The 21,556-nt window shown below is 53.1% G+C and overlaps 1 protein-coding gene across 2 annotated transcripts in view; it reads left to right on the top strand.

Annotated features, from left to right (window-relative positions):
- The window catches only part of ANXA11 (annexin A11), a 35,366-nt gene extending 14,683 nt beyond the window's left edge, over positions 1 to 20,683 (top strand). For both annotated transcript variants that reach the window (XM_004680704.2, XM_012723728.1), the window contains 14 exons: positions 5,510 to 5,572; positions 7,211 to 7,323; positions 8,231 to 8,623; positions 10,458 to 10,545; positions 10,730 to 10,824; positions 11,452 to 11,565; positions 13,108 to 13,198; positions 13,633 to 13,712; positions 13,843 to 13,899; positions 14,591 to 14,684; positions 17,211 to 17,306; positions 18,229 to 18,287; positions 18,466 to 18,588; positions 19,901 to 20,683. In XM_004680704.2, coding sequence (XP_004680761.1) covers positions 5,518 to 5,572; positions 7,211 to 7,323; positions 8,231 to 8,623; positions 10,458 to 10,545; positions 10,730 to 10,824; positions 11,452 to 11,565; positions 13,108 to 13,198; positions 13,633 to 13,712; positions 13,843 to 13,899; positions 14,591 to 14,684; positions 17,211 to 17,306; positions 18,229 to 18,287; positions 18,466 to 18,588; positions 19,901 to 19,960 — 1,518 coding nt within the window. In that variant the 5' untranslated portion in view covers positions 5,510 to 5,517 and the 3' untranslated portion in view covers positions 19,961 to 20,683. The remainder of the gene's footprint in view (positions 1 to 5,509; positions 5,573 to 7,210; positions 7,324 to 8,230; positions 8,624 to 10,457; positions 10,546 to 10,729; positions 10,825 to 11,451; positions 11,566 to 13,107; positions 13,199 to 13,632; positions 13,713 to 13,842; positions 13,900 to 14,590; positions 14,685 to 17,210; positions 17,307 to 18,228; positions 18,288 to 18,465; positions 18,589 to 19,900) is intronic.
- Positions 20,684 to 21,556: the final 873 nt, after the last annotated feature.

The raw sequence follows: 21,556 nt of genomic DNA, 5'->3' as shown, positions 1-21,556 counted from the left end.
AATGATGGTGTTTGGGATTTGCTATATAATAATGCTCAGAGTGGCTGGAATGTTGGTGGATCGAGGTCAGTCTTGAAGTGATCATTGTTGAAGTTGAGGGATGATGCTATACTGTTCTGTTTTGTAAATGTTTTTCATAATACAAGGTTCTTTTGTTGTTGTTGTTGTTAATGTCAACGATTATTAATCAGTGCTTTCATACCTTGGTTACTTTGAAATTCCAAAGTCACGGTTATTTACTGGTCTAGGGGCAGCTCCTGCAGTGGCTTTTGAGTATATGTGGCAGTGAGGACCACATATATTCCAGCGTGCGAGTGGAGGGTTTCTCCAACATCAATGCCAGAAGGAGTGGCCTAGGCTGACTGCAGGTCAAACGCATCTTTGCTTTGTTCCCTTCTGTCCTTGGAAGGGTGGTCTTACAGTAGGTCACCAATGGCCAGCCCAGCTGAGGTGGAAATGGTCACAGATTTGGGGACGTGTTATCGCTAGGGGGAGGGGACAGGCTTTGCTATCATCAGGCCGAATTCCACCACGGATGCTCTGTCTAAGTGCATGTGTGACTAAAGAATTCTGTCCCTGGCGTATTTAACTACAAAAAGAGAAAGGATTGGAAACTAGATAATCTTCAAGCTCCTTTCCACTTTGGACTTTAGGGACATCTTTGAGTATAGGATTGGTCTAGAATTCCAAGGAGGTGTCCCTTTCAGAAGTCCTCAAGTCCAGGAGGAAGAGAGAGCCCGGGAGGTGAGGGTCTGAATTGTTTTCTGTGGGAGATGCTTGGAATTGACTGCCTCAGGTAGATGTTTCTGGCTGGCATTGGGCCTGTCCACACCCGGCGCTGGGTCACCGCCTCCCACACTAGCCTGGTGACTGGGGCTGGAATGCTCAGCACTGCTGGGTGGTGCAGGGAGGCTGAGAGCTGCTCAGGCTGGCTGATGACTGGTCAACGCCTCAAGTCCCCAGACAGTGCCAGGAAGTTCGCCAGCTCGGAATGTGACGATTCACTGCACCCAAGCCTGCTCAAACCTAACTTGTTACTGGGACAGGAGAGTTTGCCGATAAGCACATAAATCTCTCTTGTTTAAAAAGAAGTTATATGTATGATCATACATAAACTTTATACTTATAAAGTGTGTGCATGATACTCTTATAATGTGTATGCATAAACATTTCTAGATGTGTGTCATTTATTTTTGATGTTAAATTATACATTAGAATATCTTCCCAGGCTCCCTTTAGGCCAGGAATGGAGGGGAGGTTTCCTTTTGTTTTTCTTCACTTTGTGCCTTTCTGTTCATTTGAATTTCCCTACAGTGTGCTTGTATTCCTTTTATTTTTCTATTTTTAAATGTGATTTATTAATGGGGCAATGTTAGGCTCATGACAAAAATGAGTGCCCGTGTACAGCCTGCCCACTGTCAGCTCTTCACACCAGACTGGCCCGTGTGTGCTCAATCTAATCAAACCTGCGTTGATGCATCTTCACCCATAGTTGGCGCTGAACTCACTTTGGAAGTTGTCTAGCCCGTGGGTTTGACCTATGTACCCAGCAGTTCAGTATCTTTCAGCAAAGCTACGTGGCCTTGAAGATCACCTGTGTTCTGCTTATTCATCCCTCTAACTCTTGGCAGCTATGATCTTTTCACTGTCTCCATAGTTCTGTTTTACCAGAGTGTACTATCACAGAGATCATGCACCTTGTTGCCTTTTTAGATTAGCTTCTTTCACTTAGTGGTAGATATTTAAGTTTCCTCCGTGTTCATGACTTGCTAACTCCTTTCTTTTTCACACTAAATAATATTCCGTCATCTGAATCTACCACAGAGCTGTGGTCCATTCCCCTACTAAAGAACATCTTGGCTGTTCCAGGTGTTGGCATTTTCGGCCCACTGGGGTAAAATATCAGGGATTATGAGTCCTATGGTGAGACTACGTTTAGTTTCTTAAGAAACTGCCAGACCGTTTACTACGTTTAGTTTCTTAAGAAACTGCCAGACCGTTTTCAAAGGGGCTAGAGTATTTTGCATTCCAGCAGCAATGAATGAAAACTTCTGTGCTCTGTAGCCTCATCAGTAATTGGTGCTGTCACTGTTCGGATTTGGGCCATCCTGATAGGTGTAGTGATATCCTGCTGTTGTTTTAATTTGTAGTTTGCTAATGATGTGTGATATTGAGCAGTTTTTCTTATGCTTATCTGCCATCTGTCTATCTCCCTTGGAGTTTTTTCAATATTTTGGATAGCAGAGTCCTTTGTCAGAAGTGTCTTTTGTAAACATTTCCTCCCAGTCTGTGACTTCTTTTATTAAAAAAATATATATATGTGTATATGTACGTGTGTATACTTATATATATCAGCAGAAGTCATCTGAGCTTAGACTCTATATTTAAATTTTTGTATAAAATCAGGTAGAGGCTATAATGATGAAAAACGCATGCACTGATGAATACTTTAACCGCCTGGCGGAGGCAGGAGCCTGGACAGCTCATCTCCCATATGCATCCACTCTAATCCAGCCCTGGGGCTGGCTGGCCTGGTGGAGCACGGGCAGTCTCCTGGCTATTTATAGCATAATGCTAATGCCAGGCTTTGGGCTGTGCTGCCTTGGACTGAATGGACCCTGTGTGAGCTATTTGAATCTTGGAAGAACTACTGTGGTCTCCTGGGAGCTCAGAAATCCCCACCTGAATTGAGCCTTTTCAAAAGTTGTTTTTTCCCAAACCCTAGATATCTGACTACTGAGTTGAGGCTACTAGATGGGGATTGGGCACAATGGGAGGGGGCCAGTGGACTGAGGTGGAGGAGTTACCAGTGCTTTGGTGGTGGTGTGCTAACATACATCTGAAAAGGTTTGAACCTGTACCCCTAAATCATAACAGTGTTTTAACTAATGTTACCTTGATTAAAAAAAAAACAAAACACTATTACAGGGAAAAAACGTTTTTTAGTAGGCAACACAAGCATGTGGCCAAGAATGCAAATTTTCATAATAAGCTATATCCGCCCCGGTCTTCTGCTCCAGAGGCAACCTCAGTTACCCAGGTCCCTATTTATCCTGCTAGGGACAGTCTTGTGTTTGAGTGTATGTCTCACGAAACTTGTGTGTTCTGTTTCCTTTTTTAAGTTAGCTTGAGAATATTTGTCACTTCAGTAGAGAGCTGGCTAATTGTAAATGCAGCTACAGAGCCCCCATGGCGTGGGCCTGTTGAGATTTATTTAACCAGCCTCTTACAGGTGGACATGGAAGGGTCTGTTGTTGCCCAGTAAAATCCAGGTCCACGCATAATTTCGTACAGTTGTGGGTCCAGGACAGAGACGTCCCAAAGTTGTGTCTGGGCCAGAGTGTTATTTATTTATTTTAAAGAGTTGTTTATCTATGCATATAGAACTAAGGTATAAGCCAGAGGTGCAGGGGTGGTGAGAGGATTCACCAGAGACAGAGTGGGGAGCAGAACAGGTGGATGGATGAAGTTCCCTGCTGAGGGGAGCAGCGGGCAGGTCAGGAGAGGTCTGCCGCGCCATGTGGTCACCTCTGGCGGGGATCAAACTTCGCTGAAGCAGCCAGGGCCAGCTTCAGTGCAGCATCCTAACCCGCTGCACCACCAGGGAGGGTCCCAGAGTGTTATTGGTAAATGTTGACCTCTCTGTATTTTTCATCGGTGAGTGTCAGCCTATTAGTGAGGGTGAGTGCTGCACTTCCGTATCTGTTACTACCTGTTCACAGCATTTTGAGATGTTCACGTGGTTATGGGGTTTTTCCTTATATATCATTTCCCCTAAGTTTGGGATTTGTTTTGTCCTTTGTCTTATTTTCTGTTTGTGTCTCATCGTGGAACTTTAATTTTGTCTTTGGGACGTAGGGCTACTTTTTACATTTAAATCTTTGCTCTAACTGAAATATATTTGGTATCCAGCTTTCATTTTGTTTTGATTTCCCCCCCATCTGGCTGGGGGTCTCTGTCGTGAGCTTTGTTGTGGTGTTGGTCTCCAGAGAGTAGTGTCGGGGCACAGCTGCGGTCCACCCTTGTCTCCCTTAGGGTGGGTCCTTATCCTCCCATCACAATGTTCCAGGCTCATCCCTTATTCCAGTCTCCAGGTGGGTCGCACCAGTAAGGCCTCAGATTCAGACAGAAGGCACCGCCCGGGGACCCCCAAACTAGCTCACCACTGTGCATGGGAAAGGGACTTTGACCTGCCTTTGGGCCCAGTGGCAGGAAACCAGCTCCACCTCTCTTCAAGGTCACTAGGCCATTGTTTGGCTCTCCCTTGCTTTGGCTGCAGTCGCCTCTCACCCACTGACCAGCACCCACCACCATACCCAAAGGACTGAAAAGCAGGCCCATTTAGGAAGTGGCACAAAAGTGGTAGCCCACTTAGGAAGTGCCTTAGCTTCCTTGAGAACAATACTCTGAGTTCTCCAAGAGTTATGAAGGGCAACTTGAATCTTGCAGGACAGTGACGTCCAGTGCCATGGCTCTCCAGGTGGGGGTCCCCAGGCCAGCAGCATCACCTGGGTCATGTCCTCCAGGTGGTTCTGATGCGCATGGCAGTTTGAGAACCTGTGGTTAAGCTGGCGTAGGGCCAGCGGCAAGGAGGAAAACCTCACCTGGAGTGAGCAGGTGTGACACACACCCTCTCCTATCACTGGGAGCCCCTACAAATTGCTGCAGCTGCTAGTTGGCAAGAATGGTGTCTGAGTGGCTAGTGTCACAGCAGGGCTGTGTACCTCCTGGGCAGTTTGAGTGGCATGAAGCAGAGGGCTCTGTATAAAAAGGCGCTTTGTGAGAGCAAGTACCCACCGGCCCCAGCAGGGAAGTGCCGGGCTCCAGTCTTCTTCTTTCCTTACTATTGAGCTCAGATCACTTCCCTCTCTAAGCGCTAGCTGCCTCACTTGCCCTGGTTCTAGAACCCAGGTCAGATGAAACCTCCTGAGGTCCTTTCTTGTTTCTAGGAATGACGATTCCATACCAGGTTCCTTCCCCCATGAACCAGAGCTTGGAAAATGAAAGGCCTGGCTTGGGGCAGACCCATTGTGGAGGCTGCAATGGAGAGTTCAGGGTTCTATAGGCAGAGCCCAGGAAGACAGGGTAGGCTGTAGCTACTGCTACTGCCGGGTGGACAGCAGCGTGGACACTGGAAGATAAAGATCTGAACCCCTGCACTCGGGTTCTGCCCCCACCGGCAGCATCTCTTGTCAGAGAGGTTGGAGTGGGGTTTTGGTGCCAGGGGTTTTCAAGGAAACCCCCGGGGTGGGTGGTGATTGCTATAATAGTGGGGGGCCTGGGCATGAGTCTGGGCCTAGAGATGAGCCTGCCCAGCTGCTATTTCTAGCTGGATCCCCGGCCGGAAGAGGGTAAGCTGGCTTACTACAGGTCAGGCCTGCTGCAGCTTCTCCTGTGGGGGGACCTGGCAGATTGAAACACCAGGTTTCAAACTTGTGTCTGTGGGTGTTGCTGCTGTTGGGGGAGCTCTCGGCAGAGCCTGAGCCTGCTGCTTCTTCTTCCCTTTCAGATCCAGCCATGAGCTACCCAGGCTACCCCCCACCGGCTGGCGGCTACCCTCCAGCTGCACCAGGTAAGAGGCAGTTGAGAATGCCCTTCTGCCCAGTGCCCAGGTCTGGAGGGGGCAGGAGTTCTGGTGCTGTCCTGTCATTTCCGTAGTCCCGTCAGCCCCCAGGAATGTAGCCCAGCACCGGGAGGGGCTGGAAAGGGGCCTGGGCATGGGACCAGAAGGGGTGTGGTCTGGAAACTGGTTCTGGAAGGCCAGGGCCAGGTCTCGTGCCTGATGACTGACAACTGTGGGCAGATGCCTGCTCTCTCTGAAGCTCAGTTTTCTCCATTGCAAATGGCTTCAAGGATCTCTTTCTCACCCGGCTGTCCAGGAGACCAATGGGACAGCCAGGTAAACCTTTGGCACCGTGTCTTCCAGAGCACCGTCAGGTGACCGTAGCCCTCGACACTTCTCCTACCTGGTGCTCCAGGTACATGGCTTTATGGTGGCAGGCTTCTGTCACCAAGCGAGGAGGTGGAGAAGCCATTAAAGATTAGATGACACCTCTGTGGCCGCCTGAAGCTGTGGGCCCACGGCCCATAGTGGGGCTGCCCCATCCAGGCAGGAGGTCAGAACCTGCCCTGCCACGCTTCTCCTCACATTCAAAGATCATAGGCTGTGCTCCTGGGTCCTCCTGGGTCTCTGAAAGGAGATTGGGCCCCCGTGGTAGAAAAGGGCTCAGGAGGGCTCCTGGGACAAGAGAGAGGAAAGGAACAATTCCAGGTGGCACTGGGGGGAGCCCTGTGGGATGGAAGAAAGACAGCTCTGGAGTCCAAGTAGAGAGAGAGAGAGAGAGAGAGAGAGAGAGAGAGAGAGAGAGAGAGAGACCTATAGCGGGCTTGCCCCTCTGGAGATGCAATCCGCCCCCCCCCAACCTCATTTATTTGGTATCCATTCAGGGAAGGCGGGCAAGTGGGGAGGAATGTGTGGGGGAATGCGCATGGTGGGGATGTGGGCTGGGGGCACCAGCTGGGGGAGTAACTAAGGGCTGTTGCCTGGGGGGCTCCATTGTTGCTGCTCATCAAAACATCCCATCTCTAGTCCCAGTCTGGCTGCCTAGCTGGTTATGCTAGTGACCACAGTGTCTGCCTGCTGTTTTCAGCAGATATCCTCATACCAAGACTTCTGTCCTGGTGAGAGGCCCCCTGCCTGACTACATTTTGGTTTGACCAGCAGTAACTTTGGACACCAAACAGAATCCTGGGAACAAGGCGGGGTGGGGGGGTGGATGGGGGTTGGGGAACCCACAGGTGTCTATTTGGGCACCCCAGCCTGGCTCTCCCTCCCCAGCGCCCCCTGCCCCTTCTGAGCCCCTGTAATTTTAACTCTTGTGGATTCTCGGGGCTCCGAGCTCACACTGTTGTCTCAGCACAATTGTCCCCAAGTGACCCGTGTTTGTGCCTGCACACCTGCCCAGGAGGGCAGGGCCTGCCCTTGGCTGTCCTCCTGCCTTAATATCTCACAGGAGCATTTGCTGAGCCCCACTCCCTGGAAGGAGGGGGAGGTTTGTCTTCTTTGCCCTGGCAGCAAGTATGTCAGACTTTGCTCTTGGCCTCTGGTGCCTCTTCCTCCCCTCTGACCCCCAGGGAGCTTGAGGGCTCTGCCCCCCCCCCCACCTCCTCCAGGGGTCTGATGGGCTAAAGCATTTGGTGTTGTTTTCAGGTGGTGGTCCTTGGGGAGGTGCTGCCTACCCCCCGCCCAACATGCCCCCCATCGGGCTGGATAACGTGGCTAGCTACGCTGGACAGTTCAACCAGGACTACCTTTCAGGAACGGTAAGTCCAGCCCTCCTGCTGAGGCTGCTCCTGGGGCCATACCTGGGGTGAGGGAGGGTGTTGGGGAGGTAAAGTCTGCTGCTTCCTCAGCTTTGGAGGCAGCTGTGTGCATCTCCCTTGAATGCATCTCCTTTGAATGCCAAGCATGTGAGCTGCCTCTTAGGACAGAAGCGTTTTAAGTTTTCATAAGGGCTTTCACCTGCTCAGTGCCTCTTTATGCATTTGATTTTCCCATCTATAAGATGGGGGGCAGTGGAGTCTCATGCCCCTTGCAGCTCCAGGGTTTGGGCAGGGTGGTGCTTTCTTAGAACAGGTACTGAGCACCTGAGTGAGCACAGAATAGATGAGGACAGAGGTGAGGTGTGGAGATGTGTGTGTCTGTGCCTGCGTGTCTGCTAGACTTATGGGTGACTCTTCTGGCTGGCCTGGGTGCAGACTCTTGGGCGCTTGGGCAGACATGCTGTTTATTTGCTTTTGAAATCATCTGTTTTATAATCTGAAAACAAATGTATGCTAAATGCAAGCAGTGTAGCCAATATGTAGTCTCATTTGTGCCAGGCCTGTTCTCAGCACTGGGAATGTGTGAATCAAACAGACAAAAATCCCAGCCCCAGAGGACTTAGCCACTGGGGAGACAGAGAGTAGACATAAGTAAGCCACAAAGTAGCCGCAGCGTGGGTGTTGGGGCCTAAGGGCAGGTAAAGGCGTGAGGAATGAGGTGGCAGGGACTGGGACAGCGGTTAAGTTGGCTGGTCAGACTGAGCCTTTCAGAGAAGCCTGCGGTACTTGATTTCTGCTTGGGCTGAGAGTGGCCCCTGGCGCATGCTGCTGGGCTGGGGCAGCTAGTGCAGGGCAGACCTGAGGAGCAGGGGCTTTTTGTCTTAGCTTCTGCTTTGTGGACTTCCAGGCAGCCAACATGGCTGGGACCTTCGGAGGAGCCAACGTCCCGAACATGTACCCTGGGGCCCCCGGGGGTGGTTATCCTCCCATTCCCCCTGGGGGGTTTGGGCAGCCGCCATCTGCCCAGCAGCCTGTCGCCCCTTATGGAATGTACCCGCCCCCTGGAGGAAACCCACCCTCCGGGATGCCTGCCTATCCGCCATACCCAGGAGCTCCTGTGCCAGGTCAGCCCATGCCGCCCCCCGCGCAGCAGCACCCAGGGGGTTACCCTGGGCAACCACCAGCGACCTACCCTGGGCAGTCACCGATGCCCCATCCTGGGCAGCAACAGCAGCCAGTGCCGAGCTACCCAGGATACGCAGGGTCCGGGCCTGTCACCCCCGCCGTGCTCCCAGCCCAGGTGAGTGCCAGCTGTCCGTTACCCTAGGTCTGTTAACACACCAGGGGCCCCCAGGGGCCCTACACGGAAAGGGGGGCACACTGCAATAGGGAGTCAGCTGTCCGTGTACACAAAGGCAAAAGAAGCAAACCCTTAGTGTGATAGATTTTTTTCAAATAATAGTTTTCCAGTAAAACTCAAAAATTAACCAATCCCCCGGGAGCTAGTTCCCAGACAGCTAGTTCCCAGTGGGAAGCTGGCCACAGTCTGGTGGGGAACCACAGGAGAGGGGTTCTGGAAGGTCCCTGGTTGCTGGGACAGAAGGAGAGACTCAGAACTCACCAGGTACCATGGGGTAACGGAGCGTTGTCTCACAGAGGACCAGGGTCAGCCCCCCCCCCCACGTGTTTCCCACCCGGTGTCTCTTCTGAGTACCTCTTGTAAGTCTCTGCATGTCTCTCCTCACATTTCTCCTCCAAGTCCCAGTGTGCAAGTCGAAATCACAAAGGCAAGCGCCTCTAAGCCCCCCTGTGCTCAGTTGTAAGTCAAGCAGCCTGCTTAACTCCTCCCTGATTCCCAGCAGGCCCCTTTGGGAAGCAGATCCATGGCATGCTGGGAGTCATCATGGGCTTGGACTCCCTAACCTCATCTGGGGATGGAGTTCACTGTCTTTCATGTTGCTCCCTGCTGTGCCTCTAAGAGGTTCAGCCCTGAGACCCACAGTCCAGTGAGGGGGGTGGGGTGGGGAGGGGGAAGGTGGGGCGGGGAGGGCTGGACCTACAGCCAGAGCTGCTCCCATTCCCCTCTCCTGGTTCCTGTTCCATAAAGTGTTCCTTCCTGTTTGGTTAGATGCCCCATGTGCTTGTTGAATCTGGACACCCCAGGGTGCTCTTAATTCCTGCTGTGTTGTTTCCCGCCCGGCTGTGGTCCTCATCCCCCTCATGTGCCCTGCCCAATGTTGTCAGGGAGCCCTCAAGCCTCTGTTGAGTAGGGACACTTGTTGGCAGTGCCTTCAAGGCTGATCTTTGCTCATTTTGGAGAGCAGTTCTTGTTTGCAGAGCAGCGAATTCACTGTCATGGTTACATGGTCAAACCAGCCAAGTGCAGGCTTGTGCTGTATGCTCGGCTACTATTTTTAGACACTGGGTCTCCCCTCCCCCTAGCCCCACACCCACACTTTTCCCCACCCCTGCCCTACACCCCATCCTCCCTCCCTGCTTTCCACCTTATCTTTTCTTTGAGTTTATCGCCTCAAGTCTGTCACAACCAGTTTGTACCAACCACAGGAGATAGTCCACCGGGAGACAGTCTCAGCAGGGAAATTCCAGTTTTCTGGGGAGTGCAGCTGACAGCGTCAGGAAGAGGTCCTGCAGGCCAGCGGGTCACGGGTCACGGAGCCTAGCAAACCAGTGCCAGTCCAAGAGGCCGTCCCTTTGCCGGTTGGTCACTGTAGCCCCCCTTTCCTAATTTATGCAAATCATACCGGTAGGGTAGTTAAGAGGACACCCCACCACCACCACCACCACCACCCCTCAACCTGTGCTAACGGGTGCTATGGTGGTGAGGAGACAGCGAGCCCTGGAGAACTGGATGGAGGGCCCATTTTCTGTTTGGGGATTCAGCTGTGGGGGACTCAGCCCCAGGAGCTAGGCAGAGGCTGCAGGACCAGAACACCAGGTCTGATGGTTTAAGTTGTGCCCACTCAATGTGAAGTTCTGAGCTGCTGAGTGCAGACTCCTCCAGGTACCCAGAATGTCAATGATGAGGTCATTCCTGGAGGCAGGGGGTGGGTGGGGGCAGTCTTGCACCTGGGGTGTGTGTGTGGCTTCTTATCCAAGGCTGCTTGTCCCTGCAGTCTGGAAACCGAGGCACCATCACAGATGCTTCTGGCTTTGATCCCTTGCGAGATGCTGAAGTCCTGAGGAAAGCTATGAAAGGCTTTGGTAAGAGACCCCCACTGCTCCCTGATTCTCCTGGCAGTTCCACAGTGGCACTGACCCCAGCGGTGATGGAAGATAAGGAGAAGGGGGTGCAGTAGGATGCCTCGGAGAGCGGAGACCCCAGGCCCCCAGCTGCGGGGCAGCCCATCACCACCAGCCCAGCCCACTCCACCTCTTCTTCCTTCAGGAACTGACGAGCAGGCCATCATCGACTGCCTGGGGAGTCGCTCTAACAAGCAGCGACAGCAGATCCTCCTGTCCTTCAAGACAGCTTATGGGAAGGTGAGACGGGAGGGCAGAGGTGCGGGAGCCCATATCTCCTCCAGCACGGCCCTATTCACCTTTGCTTTTCTTTGAGGCTGAGTGGATCCTGCTCTCCTAGATGGTCAGTAAAGCCCTTTAGGACATTTCCTTCTGCCCTCCCAGCTAGTGGCCTCTGGGCTGATGGCATCTCCTAGAGGTGATGCCGGGGTCCGTGGGTTTGGGGGTACTGCGGTTTGGTGAGAGAGTCTCAGAGATCTGGTTGGCCCTGCTGAGGCCCCAGCCGCTAATCCCTGCCCTCTTCACTGTCACCCCAGGAGGCTTAGCTGACAGGGAGCTGTGAAGGAAAGGATCTCAGTAATGAGCATAGGGGTGGGGGTGGTATTTTGACTTTCTGGCATGCAGAATGATAAAAAGGTAGAAACTGGGTAAATATGAAATAGCTCGCGTTCTGACTTGGCTCATGCAGTGTGCTGTGAGTCCCCAGGACCTGGTTAAGATGCAACTCCTATTCTGTAGGTTTGGGCTGGGGCCCGGGACTTGACTTTCGTGCCAAGCCCCATCACCCCATCTGATGCTGTTGTCCCTATTAGTCTTCCCTCTTCTGTGGGTTCTCACAATGGTTTATTTGTTCGACTACCCAATCAGGATTTGATCAAAGACCTGAAATCTGAACTGTCAGGAAATTTTGAGAAGACCATCTTGGCTCTGATGAAGACCCCCATCCTCTTTGATGCTTATGAGATCAAGGAAGCCATCAAGGTGAGTACGTGTGTGTGTGTGTGTGTGTGTGTGGTCACACTCTTACGTACATGCATGTGTGGGGACACAGCAGTCGGGAAGGCCTGGGCTGTGTGTCTCACTCCCTCACTGGCTGCCTTGTCAGCGTGCCTTCTGCACCCTCCCAGCTTGAAGTGCAAGTGCTAGAGAGGGGTGACTTCCCCAAGAAGCAAATGAGGGTGCATTCAGGCACAGGGAGCAGCTAAGTCTTGAGCTGGGGTTGAAGAGGAAGCTAGAGGCACAGATGGGGGAGGGCTCATCCTCACTCATTAGCACTCTGACTGACAAATGACAGAAGCACCTATGAGGAGTTTAAGCAAAACAAAGGTAGGAAGTCAGTTATGAGCACAAGCCCTCCTGGCGTGAGAGGGTGCGGCCAGGAGACGTAAAGGGCAGTGCTGGGCAGGATTTCTCCCATGTCTCTGCAGCTTCCTGAGTGTGCACTTTGTTATTCTGTGTGCGTCAGTGTTTCTCCTGCTTAGCAGAAGATCCCTGTGGTCGCTTCTCCATGGACCTGTCACAGGAGTGGCCATGGAGGAGACCCTCTGTCCCTTGGTCCAAGTTCCAAATAGAGAGCAGATTCTGGCTGATGAAGTGTGGCTTCACACTCTTCCCCCAGTCTAATCAGGCGTGACCAAGAGGAGGGACCCCGTGACCCCCACACCCACAGCGGGTTTCCTTTGGGAGGGCGGGAGGCAGCCTCCACAGAAGGTGAATCCTGCAAACTGAGCGAGTTAGAACAGACCTTCCTCAGAGGCCTGACAGGCAGAGTAATTTTTTACCGCCCCGGGAGGAGAAGCGGTGAGCTCACTGAGGGGCCTGGAGGGAACGAGGACCCACTGGACTGACCCGCACACTTTCTTCTAGAAAGTGGGTCAAGGGGTAATTGGGAAGGGCTGTGGCATAAGGTGCTGGCTCCTGCTTTCGGCCAGCTTCAGGAGGTGGAGGTGGTTGGGTGCTCAGCTCACCCTAACGCGTGTGTCCCAGAGTATCTGTTAAACGGGAGTGTAGATTCTCCTCCACCCCGTGCAGGGATCTCTGTCTTCTATGGGCCCTGACTTGGTCATTCTTCTTGTCCCCAGTATTGCTTCTTTTCCTTCAAGTCTCCAGATGCTCCACGGTCCATTCTAGGACTGTCTTTTTACATGTCTATTCTCTGGCTTCAACCATTTTGTCAGCTAATATGGTCTCTAATGAAACTGATCTGGGTCCGTATCTCAACTCACAATATACTGTATGAGCTTGGATGAGTCACTACACCTCTCTGACTCTTGGTTTCCTGGTGGACTTCCTCCATGTGATCGCCACTATTACTACCTGGTTCTTTCCTGGACCCAGGCCTTGGTGGAGCGCTGGGCTATCTCGGACCTGGGCGTAGCAGCAGTGGAACTGGGCGGGTCTCTGCAGGGAGTGCTGGGATTTGTGCTCTGGGGGAGAGGGCAGTGAGGTGGCACCTGCTCTCCCCTGGGTGCCAGCGAGGGAGCTGTAACAAGTTTATGGTTGGTTGTGTTCTCACCACCCCAGGGGGCTGGCACCGATGAAGCCTGTCTGATTGAGATCCTAGCCTCCCGCAGCAACAACCACATCCGGGAACTGAGTGGAGCTTATAAAGCAGGTTAGCCTGGTTCCTCGGAGGTCCCTAAACTTTCCAGGTCCCCTGGATCTTCCCTTGGAGATCCAGAACTTTTCAGGCCTGTCTCATCCTCTCCCGGGTCCTCATTCCTTTTGGCCTTGCCACTCCCCACACACTGGGCTTTGAGCCAAGACGCAACCCCACCTGCTGAACATGTGAGGGCAGGTGGCGAAGGTAAGGGGTCGCTGAGGAAAACTTCTTGGGCGAGGTTTGGGCCAAACCTGACCAGGGACATCAACCTGGTGGTCACACCCCGTCCTGGAGCTTGGTTAGCTGTCCCTGGAGGGCTGTCTGGGCCACCCGTCTCCCCGAGTTCGGAACATCCAGGCCCTTCTCTCACAGTGCCCGCTGTTGACTGTGTGCACTTGGCAGCCTCGTCCAGGTACACATGGACCCTCCCTGTGTCTCCCTTTCAGAATTCAAAGTGTCCCTGGAGGATGACATTCGAAGAGATACGTCAGGACACTTCCAGCGGCTGCTCATCTCTCTCGCTCAGGTACCTTTCTGGTGACAGAGCTGGACTGAGAGGAGGGAGAGGTGGCCCTGGGCAGCGAGGAACAGGGAACTGGGCGGGCAGGGCGCAGCTCCAGGGGTCGGTTCTGACCAGTCAGCCTGCCTGATTTCAGGGAAACCGGGATGAAAGCACAAATGTGGACATGACACTCGTCCAAAAAGATGCCCAGGTGAGTGTGAGGGCCAGGCTCCCCCAGAGTGTTCTGAACCCAGGGTGTCCCCCACTTTCTTCTTTCAAAAGGGAGGTGCTCAGGGGGTAGAGACAGCAGCCAGTCAGGAGTGGGTTCCAGGTGCTCTGAGCCTTGGGTGGACTCTGCTGCTTGTCTACGGTGTGGCCTCGAGTAGGTCCCTCAGCGTCTCCAGGCTTCAGTCCCCACGCTGAGAGCAAGCGTGTGGGGTCCTCAATATGACAGCAGTTGGCGGGTCACTTGTGGGTGTGGGATTTCACGTGACTTAGCACTTTAGTCTGAAAGCACTTATGGCTTTAACTGCATTTACCATTGCTTGTGGTGGGGCAGGCTTTGCACTTGCCTATTAAGCTTTTGAAGATCTGAACCGAGAAACCACTTTCCATGGTGGAGCTGAAGTTGTACCTTGCCTGTCCTGGGCCCCCATCAGCCTGGGTTTTCTCCGGGTTCTGAATAAATGCCCTAGGCCCCCACTCAGACCAGAAACATCTGTTGCCCCGTGAGGGGGTGCGTAAATGGTGTCTATCCCGCGGCAATGCCAGCACATTCTCCATTTCCTTTCCCTGTGATGCTGCGGGGCCCAGAGACTTTGCCCAGCCCTCCTAGATGACCTGGGCCTGCTCTCGGGGTGAAGCCTGCATGCGTGTCTGTCTCCCCACCTCTGCCTGCCCAGGATCTATATGCAGCTGGGGAGAACCGCCTGGGGACAGATGAGTCCAAGTTCAATGCAGTTCTGTGCTCCCGGAGCCGGGCCCACCTGGTGGCAGGTAAGGCAGCCCTGGCCCCTGTGCAGCAAGAGAGGAGCGCAGAACAGGTGGGGTGGTGGGCAGGGAGGGAAGACACTTGCAGAGCCCTGGGTCTGCTGCTGTGCACGGGGGTTCGCTTCCTTCAAGAGCCCCCTGGTGGAGATTTAAAACACTCGCAGCAGATGTACTGAGTTCTGTAAGCTCATTCTGGTGGAAGCCAAACAACTGAAGGAATCGGGAGCTTTCAGTGGGCTGGTATCTTCATACACTAGAAGGTGGGATATCAGAGTTGAGAGAGCTACCGAACACTCACCCGGTGTCCCCGAAGTGTGGCATATGAACAATACGGAGGAGCATTTACTCACTCACTCAGCAAGTATAAATCGGGCTCCTGAGTGTGGGAAAGCACTCAGCACTGGAGTCTCTGTCCTCAGGGGAGTTCACCTGATTGTTTCGGGGGTAAATACTTTAGAGAAAAACATTGAGGTAGGGAACAGGAATGGGAGTGGTAGAGTGGCCAGGGCAGTCCCCACTGAGGAAATGACATGAAGGTTTGCAGGGACACAGGCCCCGAGCAGGGGGCTCCCAGTGAGACTGACAAAGGGCTGGAGCAAATGGATGAGGAGCAGCAGGAGGTGAGATCCGGGTGCAGGAGCCTGCTGCTGATCTCGGGCCTGGGCTTTCATCCTGAGTCATCGGGAGGCCCCTGGGCTCGCTGGGGGTGGGCAGCGAGCTCATTCAGCACTTGCAGTCACTACTGTTGTGAGCAGGTGAAGGGGTCGTTGGCAGGACTGGCTGCCAGTAGGAGAGGCTGCTGTAATCTCAGGTAGCAGTGCTGCCTTGGGCCAGGCGTTCAGAGGGTCAGGTTCTGGCCCTTCTGCCGTTTGGCTGTGGAATGGAGAGAAAGGAAGGAGTCGAGGATGACACAGATGTCTCTTCTGACTGAGCTCGTGGAATGGAGTGACCCCGACTGGGACGAGGAAGCTGGGGCCGAGCAGTCTTTAGGAGGGATGGAAATCAGGGGCCTCAGACTGGAGATAGCAGGTAGGTGACTGGGTTTCTGAGTCTGGAGTCAGACATGGACTTTGGGAACTAGACAACCAGGGCCTGCAGGAGGTCGAGGGAGACCCAAATGAGGCCAGTGGGCTGAGGACTAGGTCATGGCTATTGTGGGGGTGCTACGGAATACCCAGAAAAGAGAAGTCCTGGGGACCGACTTTGTCAGGGCAGCTGGCATGTGAGGGCAGAAAGTGATGACCGCACTTTGTGATGGGTAAGTGATGCAGCTGAGGCTCTGAGTGCTCAGTCCTTCCCTCACGCAAATAGGTGCTTTTGTTCACCCTACTGCACAGAGGAAAGCAGGCACAGAGCGCTTGGGGAAGGGCGGTCACCCGGCTGGTAACATGACAGAGCTCAGGCTGGAACTCGGGCCATCCTGCCCCAAAGCACACATTCTGACCTCTGCAGTACACTGAGGTGGAGCCCGAGCAAACATGCTTTTGTCCTAGCCTGTATTTGTTTCAGTGAGTTTAGAATACAGAAGGAACGCATGAAACCCTGGCTTCCAAGCATTATGACTTAAGAGCAAGGAGAAGCTGACCTGAAGGAAATGTTAAGTGAGGAAGACAGATAAAGACAGAGCAGAAGTCATACCACAGTAGAAAGTGAGACCCAGGCTGGGGACGAGGGGATTGATGTCCGGGGTCCAAGCTAGAGGGAGGTTCCGGGGACCCCACCTGTCTTTCTGAAATGCACAGTCCACTTCCTGTGGGGCTCAGCTCGTCCTAGCACCTCCTAAGCTTGGAGGCACCGGAAGGGGCTTGGCTCACAGTGGACGGAGAGGCAAGACTGATCCGTGGAATGGCAGAGAGGGAATGGTGTGGACTGGATGTGCAGGGATTGGAGAAGGAGGGAACGTGGGGTGACGGGACAGAGGATTAAGGTGCGTCTTGGGTAGATAGTCCCGTGAGGCAGTCCTCGTAAGGATCGCATGAGCAGGTGTGGGGGGAATGCACTGGACTTGTGGGGTGAAGAACCCAGCTGAGTTGAGAGCTGAACAGGCTGGCTCAGGGGGACCATCCCAAAATCAGGAGCACAGTGGCAGGGAGGGGGGGGGGGGGGCTCCTCTCAGGCAGAGGCCTCCACACCAGACCTCCTGTGTGTGTCTGCTCTGGCTGCCATAACAAAACACCACCGACTGGGGGACCCAAACAGCAGGAATTTATTCTCACAGTTCCGGAGGCGTGAAGTCCAGGACCTGGGTATTGGCCGGTTGGTTCCGTCTGTGGCTGGCAGGTGGCTCCTTCTTGCTGTGTGCTGGGTGGTCCTCCTGCTGTGGACACGCCTGGTGTCTCCCTGTCCTCCTGTGAACGCCAGTCAGAGAGGATTGGGGTCCATGCCAAGGACCGCACTTTCGTTTAGTTACCTCATTAAATACTTTCTCTCTAAATACAGTTACATCCTGAGGAACTGGGAACTAGGGCTTCGATATGTGGGTTTGAGGGTGTGGAATTTAGTGTCTCACCTGTCCCTCTGTCTTCCCACTAGTTTTCAACGAGTATCAGCGGATGACGGGGAGAGACATTGAGAAGAGCATCTGTCGGGAGATGTCCGGGGACCTGGAGAAGGGCATGCTGGCTGTGGGTAGGTGTCGGGCCCACCTTGCCCTCACAGGGGGCTGACAGGGTGCTCACTCTGGTCGAGTGGGAGTGTAGTAAATGAACCCCGGGTCCAAGATGGCTGAGTTCGGCTAGCCCAGCGGCAGGAGGCCAGACCCGCCTCCCAGAGCGCGGCGTGGCTGTGCCTTGGCTGCTCCGAGTGTGCTGTCTGTGTGTCAGGCCCGGCTGTGGGAAGGGAGCCGCGGTGTGGGTATTAGTGGGAGAGCAAGCATCTCTCCAGAGGAAGATGACTCACATCCTGCCAAGTTTCCTCTAAAAATACAACCCTGCAGGCAGTTGTCAGATGTTTGTGATGGAAACACGTGGAAAGATTTTTACTTGCAACAGCAAAACAGGCTCTTGCTAAGGAAAGCTGGCCTAGCTCCCAGGCGCTGGTGAGCGTCTGCCCCACAGAGCAGGGCCTGGCGGTCGGCTCCCCCACAGGCACTGGCCCTGCTCTGCAGCCCACACGAACCCTGCTTTGTGTCCACCTGGGAAAATCAGTTTACCTAACTTTGGCTTTGCTTTCTGGATGGGGCAGATGGTAACTCCTCATTGCTCTGCTGGTCCCCCATGTAGTGTCATAGAGAACTCTAGGGAGATGGGCCTTCCACTGGGCCCCCGTCCTTGCTCACAGCACCTCCAGTCTGCCCCCCACCCCCTGCCTGCCCAGTGTGTTGTCTCCCTGCTCAGCGCCTCTCTCCACACTGGTTGCCAGGAAAGAGGTTGGGGTGTGTCCAGGCCCTGCATTTTTTCTGTTGCAAAGAACTACAGCCAGGATCATGGAATAACTGAGCCTCGAGAAGGAAGGAAGGAGAGGACATAGAGGCAGGGATGGGTTTGTTACCCAGCCTGGTAAAGGGGGCTGCCAGCGCCTGCAGGTGGTCACACTGTGTTCTCTCTTCCAGTGAAGTGTCTCAAGAACACCCCCGCCTTCTTTGCTGAGAGGCTCAACAATGCCATGAGGGTAGGTACTGCCAGGAGTCCTGGCTTGCTCTGCCCGCCTGTGCCTGGGGCCTCTCCCAGGTGAAGGCTTGAGGAGAGCACCCCGCGGCCTAGAGGACAGAGGGCGCGTGGTGAGGGAGGGCCCTGGAGAGGAGGAAGGTAAGGAGCCCCTTACCCACCTTTTGGTGAACTCTCCTCAGGGAGCAGGGACGAAGGACCGAACCCTGATTCGCATCATGGTATCCCGCAGCGAGATCGACCTCCTGGACATCAGATCGGAGTATAAGCGTCTGTACGGCAAGTCGCTGTACCACGACATCACGGTAAGTGTCCTCGGGCGGCCCTGACCCCCACTGGCCACGCCCATCCGCCCAGTACCTCCACGGCCTTGCCCTGTTCTCTTCTTTCTGGGACTCTTAATTGCTGTCTTAGACTTGTACCTGTTGCCCCCAAACAGTGTAAGTTCTAATGGCAGGTTGGGTACTGACCCAGCTGCCACTCGCCATGACCCCCAAGGTCCAACTCCTCTGCTGCTCAGTAGTGGACAAGGCTGGGGGTTGTGATCAAAACATCGAAACCAGAGAATGCAGGACACCCCAGCCCACTTGGGGCCGGCCTTCTGCATCCTGGCCTCCTGTGGCTCTGTGATCTGACTGGGGGCTCGGCTCTGGCTCGGGGATTGACACGGTCCCTTCTTTAACTCTGCTGCATGACAGAGGAGACCCAGAAAGGCAGTGCAAAGCCAGGTCTCAAGGGTCGCTTGACTTAGAGACCAGTTCTGACTACCTGTGTGTTCTCGAGCAGCTTCTTAAGTCTTCTGAGCCCCAGGACCAGGGCCAGCATCCTTAAAATGAGATGACAGTAGCCCACGTCCTTACAGAGCACGTAGCGTGATACATGTCACAGCTGACAAGCACCAGCGACCCCTCTGCCGTGGGCGCAGACCAGCCTGGCACAGTGATTCCCGTGTGACTGGAAGCTGTGGTCACCCTGACCGGGGCCTGCTCCAGACTTCCTAGTGTTTGCCATCACTGGGAGAAGCACATGTCTCTTTCCCTGGCTGTAAAAAAAAAAACAAAACAAAAAACAAAAAAACAGTCCTGTTGATAGAAGGGATTAGCAGCTGTCCACAAAGTACCTCTTGTGTGCCACTGGGCTGTGGACGTGTAGAAGAAGCCAATATCTGGCCTTAAGGGAAGAATAATTAAATGTTAGCTAAGCCTGACCTGCAGGTCTAGATAAATGCAGTAGAGAGGAGCTTGGTGTGAAGTGGAGGCCCAGTAAAATGGCACTCCCACAGATTCACTTCCTGAACAGGACAGAAACGCACTAGAGTCTGAGCCCTCCTGAGTGCAAATTGGCTAGACCTGGTAGTTTGGGGGCTGTTTTAAATTATTTTTCGACCCCTGACTTCGATCGTTGGGACCAGCACAGCCTTGTGTTTCAACAGGGCTGGGAGGCTCATCGACCCCGCTCACCTGTTTTGGGGACACTGTGGGGGGAATTTCCCAAGGACCCTCGTCTTGGTGTGGGGGCTTACAGCAGGAGGGGGCTTAAGGCAGGAGAAAAGGGGGAGCAGGGAGACCCAAATCAACTGTGCTCCCGTCACTGAGTCCTTCCTTGTTCTGTGACCAGGGAGACACTTCAGGGGATTACCGGAAGATTCTGCTGAAGATCTGCGGGGGCAACGACTAAGTGTGGCTGGTGTCTGCCCGCTGGCAATGGCAGTGCCAGGAAAAGGCCGAAAGAATGTCCATCTATTTCTGACCCACAAAGCAATCCCGGAGATTTCCCAGCACGGGCCTCCCACAGAGCCTCGGCCCCGCCCTCTGCCTGCCCCTGCTGGCCTGCTGTCCTGCTCTTGCACAGGATGAGGGTTAGCCTGAACTCTGGGGATTCCTGTCACCCCCATCCCGCACAGCCTCTTGCTGCTAAAGTAGATGTTCTATTTCCTGGCCCATGCAATCATCCCCCTTTGCTGTGGCTGAGACTCTTGGCTTTATTTTAATCATGTAATTTTTATATTTTTATTTGGAAGCAACTTTTTTTTTTTTTTTAATAGTCATCACCAGACAGATGTACACAAGTTTCTTTGCTGCATACACATTTTGGGTGGGAGAAGTTGGGTGGGGCAGCACTAGGGAGAAAAGGGTAGATCGTTACAGGGTGATCTTTACATCTGGTAGGAATGTGCCATGGGCTTTGTTATTGCCAAACATACTCCTTTTTAGAGGGGGGGAAAAAAAGGCCAGAAAGTCATCTGTTCCTTCTTTCATGCAAAACCATGAGAACAAAGCCAACTCCCTGTCCGTAACAGGGTTTCTTGTAATTTGGAATGTGCCTTAAACCTGAATGTTGATAGCCAAAAGCTGTTTCTAAATTAAAGTCAGCCAGCTCTGGAACGTTCTGGAAATGTTATCCTGGTGCCAGCTTCTTTTCTTCTGCTTCATGATTCTGCCCTATAGTTTACAGGTTCTAACATACTAGTCAGTGAAGACGTTTGTGACTTTAAATAGAAGTTTGTAGTAGGAGACCCTAAGCGTAAGTAATTTATGGAACCTGGGTTGTAAGTTCCCAAGAAGGGAGGTTTCTGAAATTATTCTGGAAACCTAAACTGAAAAGGTGAGGAGATTTTGGTCAGACACAGACTCAGTGAGGTCCTGTGCAAGTGAGGCAGAGGCCTGCTGCTCACCAGCTCCTGCTGAAGGGGTACAAGAAGGAGGGGGCATGGGTGACCGGTTGGGGCTAGAGAGGAAGGTGGAGACAGTCCAGAGAGACCTGAGATCCGTGGGGTAGAATTAGAGTCCAAAAGTCCATACAAATGCCTGTGCTCAGCTGATTTTTGACAAGCGTTCCAGTACCATTCCATGGGAGAGAATATTCTCATCGACCAATAATAGAGAGACAACTGGATATCTACAAGCAAAGGAATGAGTTGGATCCCTAATTTATATCAAAGTAGATCAAAATAAATAAATGTAGAGCTTAAGCTGTAAACATCTCGGGGTGGGGGGAAGGAATAATATTTATGAGTTTGACAGTGGATTTTTAGGATCTACCAAGAGCACAAGCAATGAGACAAGGATAAGTAGAACCTCATCAAAAGTAAAACTCTTATGTTAACTGTCACAACAGCAAAAACACAACCTGTGTTTGAAGGGGACAATCTTTGCAAGCCATGTACCTGAAGTCTTGTATCCACAACACATAAAGAACTCTTAAAAACTCAACAACAGAAAGACAATTCCAGTTTTTAAAATAGGCAAAAGGCCTAAATAGATATTTCTCAAA

The sequence above is a fragment of the Condylura cristata genome, unplaced genomic scaffold (genome assembly GCF_000260355.1).
Source record: "Condylura cristata isolate star-nosed mole 26May11 unplaced genomic scaffold, ConCri1.0 scaffold00011, whole genome shotgun sequence".
NCBI lineage: Eukaryota > Metazoa > Chordata > Mammalia > Eulipotyphla > Talpidae > Condylura > Condylura cristata.
Note: the sequence above shows the minus strand (reverse complement) of the source record. Positions and strands in the feature narration are given on the sequence as shown.